The sequence below is a fragment of the Charadrius vociferus genome, unplaced genomic scaffold, assembly GCF_000708025.1.
Source record: "Charadrius vociferus isolate BGI_N301 unplaced genomic scaffold, ASM70802v2 scaffold455, whole genome shotgun sequence".
NCBI classification, from domain to species: Eukaryota; Metazoa; Chordata; class Aves; order Charadriiformes; family Charadriidae; genus Charadrius; species Charadrius vociferus.
The window spans coordinates 1,337,364-1,343,764 of NW_009648550.1; the positions used below are offsets into that span (position 1 = coordinate 1,337,364).

The 6,401-nt window shown below is 55.1% G+C and overlaps 1 protein-coding gene across 1 annotated transcript; it reads right to left on the minus strand.

Moving 5' to 3' along the window:
• Window positions 1-1,389: 1,389 nt before the first annotated feature.
• FBLN7 (fibulin 7) lies at window positions 1,390-5,540 on the minus strand. Its single transcript, XM_009886059.1, is given in 6 exon segments — window positions 1,390-1,636; window positions 1,638-1,751; window positions 1,917-2,055; window positions 4,197-4,367; window positions 4,904-5,080; window positions 5,510-5,540. Coding segments are annotated over 6 exon segments (879 nt in total).
• Between the last annotated feature and the right edge of the window lie 861 nt (window positions 5,541-6,401).

The following is a 6,401-nucleotide window of genomic DNA, read 5'->3' on the forward strand; positions in this document are numbered from 1 at the left end:
GAGGGGACTCTGCCCTGCTGCCTTTTTTTTGGGGGGCAGCAGCCGGCTCCTCTTCCTTGAGGCCTCTGGAGGATGCTCGGGGATGAGCTGCCCTGCCACCCGCCAGCCCCTTCCGAGCAATGTAAGGCCAAAAAAATAAAGCTAACAGAGGCCTGTTTACTAATTAACCATGGACCCTGAGCCCCCCCACTCCCACAAGAGCTCCGTCCGGGTGGTGACCATGGCCCCCCCCGGCCGCACGCGCGTCGGGTACTTTGTTCCGCACCTGCTCAGAGGCTATATCATCGTTTAATTGTACTAAAACCAGCATAATGGACAAAAACATGCATAACGTCGGGGTTTTGTGGTTAACATGCACAAGCGCTGCACTGAGGAACAGGTACCGACGGGGAAGGGTGCAACACCGGAGGGGGTGCGTGCGTGTGTGTGTCCCCCCGGCACGTGTTGCAGCCGAACCCCAGCTATCCCTGGAGCTGCTCACACACGGCGGGGTGGGAGCTGCGGCTGATTGAAAAATGAAATATTCACACCTCGAGCTCCCTCGACGCCAGCACCAAGTCCAGCCGAAGCCTGCCCCCTGCCCCGAGGTCACAGGGTGGGGGGGATGCACGCGTCCAGCCCGGTTTGGGAGGTTGAAGGAGCTGCTGCCCATGGGCTGAAGCACAGGATGGCCCCAGCCCATCACCAGTGCTCATTCTCCTCCTTCGCCCAGCGGCGACGTCCCGCTTGCCAAGGAGGGCACCGAGAGCCAGCCAGGTCTTGTAGGGATGGATGTTCAAGGATTTTTCTGCTCCCAGTCAATCCTGGGGGATTGAGATGCCAGGCCAGCCCCCTCCCCATGGGTCCCTGTGGGTTTTCTTGGCATCCCAAGGGGAGCGGAGGCATGCTTGTGTGGGGCTGGGATCAGTGCAAGCAAGCCCAGGCCAGCGGGGAGGAGAGCGGTAGCCGCTACGAGCCTCCCTCCTCCTGCACGCACCAGCTTAACTTCTCTCCTAAAGAAAAAAAAGGAATTAAAAAGGCAATAAGGGCCGTGGTTTCTAGCCGCTGTTTTCTGCGCTGTGTAGGCACTGAGGCTGCAGGACATCATCCTTCTGGAGCCTCGGGCGAGGACGATGCTCTGCTCCCGTGCCCCAGTGAGCGGGTAACCCCTGCACCTGATTTCTTTTGCACCTCATTTGCATTTTTTTCCCCACATAGGTGGGTGTAAAAGCCGCCTGGGCAGAATAACCTTAACGCAGAGGGGAGGATGGTTGGCTGCAGAGAGGCTTCAGTGTGGGATGTCACCTGGAGCTCCCATTACACGCCTGCCTCCAGGGCGAGTGCTTTCGGATGGAGGATGCTGAGCAGGGACCATCACCGTCAGGGAAGCCACCCCAGCTGCTGCCTCCCCTAAAACTCATAGGCAGAGACAAAGACGGTGATTTTGGACACGTGCTTGGCCTGAAAGACGCGATCCAGGTACTCGGACATGTCCACATCCACTTGGATGGTCTGGGGACCCTTGAGGCTCTGCACCAGGATGAGCTCCCCGGTCTGCCGGTCCGAGCGCTGCATCACGAAGTGGCCACGGTTGTTGCCCCCCACAATGCCGAAGCGCAGGCTGTCGGGTCCCGGCCGGCCGGGCGCCGCTGCCGTAGAGCGGGGTGGGCGTCAGCAGGTTGGATGGCAGGGGAAGGTAGTGGAAGGAGATGGTTTTGGGTGCTTGGTGGCAAGACCGGCTCTCCATCGGGCAGGGGTTGCGCTCGCACTGGCTGCAGAGGGAAAAGCAGGGGGGAGGTTTTCAGGGAATCCTAGGGATGCAAGGTCCATGTCCCCCCCTCGGTGGCATTGGATCCATGGCATAGGCACATGTTTTTGGCACCCAGCACTCAAAAAAACTCAAAGCAGGGCTAGGTTTTGCACCCTGCCACACTTACAAGGGTGATGTTTTGACGTAGGTGACGTTGCCTGTGGTTTGAGGGCACTGGGGGCTGACGCACTGGAAGCCCCCCCCCGTGTTGATGCAGGTGGTCCCTCTCGTGCAGTTATCCTGGGACAGGGCGCACTCGTCGATGTCTGCAAAACAGGGGCAGGCAGCAGGTCGAGCTCACTGGAGACCTCAAAGCGACCCCATTGAGGGGTTCCTTTTGGCAAAATCCCGTTCTTCACCTGCTCTCGTCCCCCCGTCTCTGCCCTGGGCCAGCAAGCTTAATGGCAGCACTCCCACAGCAGGAGGGCAGCTTATTTTCCTAACTTGCTGCTAAGCTGTTTGAAAACACAATCTCTTTTATTTATTAAACACCTATGTAACCACTAAGATACCCGACAATAAAATCAAGAGCTTTCAATGCAGGTATTTGCTGGTAGCGTTAGCGAGATGCTATGAAACATGCAGACATCAGGGAGAAAAGGAGAAAGCATGAGTTTTCTCAACATGAACTGCAATAATCAACACTTTATAGCACAAAAAACACCCCTTTTTTTTTTCCGGAGGAGATTTTCACATGAGCAGTTTTGGCCACCCACCATCCCTACCTGCTGCTGCTTTGCTTTGCTCTGCTCTCAACCCGCACCTCAACTCCCCTCTTTTAAGAAAAGCTGCCCGCCTCCGAGCTGACCCCTCGCCGTCTAAACTCTTGCTTTTTAATGCTATTTGTGTTTCTTCTCAGGGATGCCCTGTTCACAGGGGACAGCTCCATTGTGGCAGTGGGGCTCCCATGCTCTTTTTCGGCGAGATGCAGCCCCAAAGCATCGCACGGATTTGCCACTGCTTGAACCTCCATCATTTTCCTCCCCTCCGCACCCAGCGTGGGAACCACCTCTCTGTGCAAACCCACTGAGATTTTTGCACGCAGAAATGCTTGCAAACAAGGAGGGGGGGTGCAATCCAGAAGAGTTCATCCAGAATTAAAAATTTCCTTGATAAACATATTCAAAGGCAATTCTTGTAACTGTCCTCCTAGCCAAGTCCCTTTTTCCTTCCTAAAGGAAATGCCAGTGAGGCTGGCCCAGTCTTGGCAAGGCCTTTCATTAACAACACTCATATTGTAACAGTGTATCACACTAGCAAAGTCTCTGAATAGTATTAATTAAAGATTTCTTGAGTATTTAGCCTAACTATGGCTTTCCGCCCTTAACGCTTCAGCTTCATCCTGGATTATCTAACACCACCATTGCATGAAATGGCCTCGTGTAGCTGTAAAGCTGCATCGGACAACTTCTTCAGCAAAGCAGACAGGCAATGGCTGCAAGAGGCATCTTCTTTTCCTGCTTTATATGTTTACTTTACTGGCATTAATGGACTTACAGAATCCCCAGAGAGGGCTCTTCATTGATGTATAACACGAAAGATAACGTCAGTTTTATTTTTGTGGCCTCTTTTGGATTTGGATCTTCTTCCTGCCAGTCTTCATAGATTATCTTCAGATGACTGATATGATCTTAGTTTGCTTTTAACTCATATATTTCCATGTGAGATCTACTTCCTACATACTAGGAAGCACTAACAGCAGAGAGGATTCCGTCTCCCTAAGGCAACATAGTGGTGCAACTGAGGACAGACACCTGTTCATTTGAAGGAGCTGTTTCTGACAGTCTACTGACTTACTGCTTGCCTTTACAGAATCATAGAATCCCAGAATGGTCAGGGTTGGAAGGAACCTCTGGCGATCATCTAGTCCAAACCCCTGCCAGCAGGGTCACCTACAGCAGGTTGCACAGGACAGCATCCAGGCGGGTTTTGAATATCTTCAGAGGGGGAGACTCCACCACCTCTCTGGGCAGCCTGTGCCAGTGCTCTGCCACCCTCAAAGGAAAGAAGTCCCTCCTCATGTTAAGATGGAACTTCCTATGTTCAAGTTTGTGCCCGTTACCTCTTTGCCCCAGTGCAAAGGTTTGCTACAAGGCAGGGAGCCATTGTAGCATGGATGCCTTTTCCCCTCATCTCTGCTGCTGAGCTCCAGGTCAGGCTCCAGCTGTAATTTCCAACTTTCCCTGAGGATGAGAAACCCCAAAGCACAGCCACGGGAGCTGTAGCATCCATGGGTTGTTGGCTGGGACTCAGGGATAGCTGCGACACCTCCCTATTTGGTGAACCCCAATAATCCCCCATGTTTAAATAAAGCCAAGTTGCATCCCACTGTTGTAAATGATGTCCGCGGGCAGACCTGGGCACGAAGCAGCCCCACGACCGTGGCTGTGGCGGCCCAGAGCAGTACCTGCGCAGCGGGGCTCCTGCCCGGTCCAGCTGCCGTTGGCCTGGCACGTCCGCGTGCTGGAGCCCAGGAGCTGGAAGCCCGGGTCGCAGGTGAAGTGAACCTCATGCTCCACCAAATACTTGGTGCCAAACTTCTTCCCGTCTGCAGGGGCTTGCAGGGCAGGGCAGGAGGCTGCAAGAGCATCATGGGGAGGGGGTTAGTGTTCAAGTGGGTGCTTTGGGGGTGTACCACCTTATCCTTCCTGTCCCCAACTCTACCTGGGCCACGGTTCACCCAGTTCCTCCAACACCTCCTCTTTAACTGTCATTTTCCTTGAATATTGGTCTGCTGAGGTTAATCAGTAACATCCAGCCCCACAGTGAAAGCCCAGCAGGAACGCTGAACATCACTGCCAAGGGGTTTGGTGGCATTCTTGCCACCCCTCTCGTGCTCCTAGCTCAGGAGATATGGTTTTCCAGCCCTCTCGCCCCCAGCAGTTTGCCAGGAGCTCTCTGCTTTGCAGCTAAGGGCTTTTGAGCTTCCCTGTGTTTCACCAGGATGGAGAAGCGCTCAAATTCACTGGCACAAATTGCCAACACAGGAACAGGTATCTCCATCTGTGAAGATGCCCAAACCTCCACCCGTCACAGCCTTTAGCATCCCGACTTGCCCACCCTACCATCCTCCAAGGCCATAAAAGCAACCACTGGGACCCAGGACGGACTCACCAGCCGGCGGCTCGGGGGTGGCTTTGGCCAGGGAGGCGTGCAGGGTGCTCAGCCGGCTCTTCATCATGCGGAGGCCCTCGGCGAAGCGCGTCTCCTGCCCCTTCAGCAGCTGCTGCATCTGCCGGATGGCGGCCAGGAGCTGCTGCCTGCTGAGGCAGCTCTGCGGGGACGGGGTGGCTGCTCAGCGGGGGGACATCGCTCGGGCCCCATACTGCCACACCAGCCAAGACCCAACCTGCTGCACACAGCCTGCCCCAGCCACGGGGGGATGCTCGTGCAGGAGCGTTGCAGCATCAAAGGTCCCCATGGATATCTGATTTTATTTTTTTCCCCCATTTGCCCAGATGCAAGACTTTTTTCAGCCTCTGCTAGAAGTCCTTAGCTCAGGCATGCTCTCCTACATCTAAATGGGTAACACAGCACTACAAGCAGGGCTGTAATCACTTTGTTAGCCCTGGGAGAGATGCCATAACTCATGTTTCATCCTGCTGGAGCTAGAGCCCTGTCCCACTTCCACATTACAAAATAAGAGGAAAACATCTGTCTTGTGAGTTCTGCTGGGGCCAGGAACACTGGTGGGACTCCTGCCTGCAAACCGATCGCTACCACGGGACTGACTCATGCAGGAGATGGGCATCGTTATTATAGGTTTCCTGCGGAATTGACTTGAAACCGAAGAAAAAGAGCAAGGGCTAAGCAAAGCCAAGCCAATCCAACTTTAGAGCTCAGAGGTTCACAGAGTGCATGGAGGAGAGAGCACATAGGGTCTGGTCTGGGTGGCACGAGGCTGGGGGCAAAGGAGCTCCGGGAAAGGAGCAGAGCTGCTGGGTTCCAGCCCACCTGGCCCGAGGGATTTCTTCCTCCTCCACACTGTGCAGTGGTGAAGTTATTCTCCTTTCCAAATAGCTACTGAGAGTTTACAAAGAAGAAATAAAAGCCAGCCCAAGTGGCGTGCTGTCCTCTGCTTCCCTTGGTGCGGTTTCGGGGGGTTGTGGGATGCCGGCGAGGATGAGCTGATCTGTGCCTGGAGCTCTGGGGTGCCCCACGCCGAGAGGGAGGGAGGCAAAAGCAAATAGATGCCTGGCATGTAGCTCGCTTTAATAAACAGCTCTTTGTTAGGGCTGGGTTTAACTTCAAGAGCCAGCATGATCTCCCCGCGGGAGCTGAACCGTAGTAAACCCCCGCTCTCCCATAAAACCGGGAGGGTTCTTCGCCCCCGGTGTGCTCGGTAGTGTCTTCAGGTGTCGGGTAAGAAGGAAAAACACAGCCCAAAAGAAACTGGGCCCGATTTAAGCCCTGTTTGAGCTCTCTCTCCCCGCCCCGGTCTTTGCCCACCTGTTTGCTGGGGCCGGGGCAGGAGCGCGGTCTGCACAGCCGGGCTAAGGGCGGGCAGAGCCACCGCGCACCGGCACGGCGGAGAGGGGAGGAGGGGGAAGAGGAGAGGGGACCTTTCCCCCCTCCCGGAAAGCCTTCCCGAGCCCCCCACCCCCGGATCCCC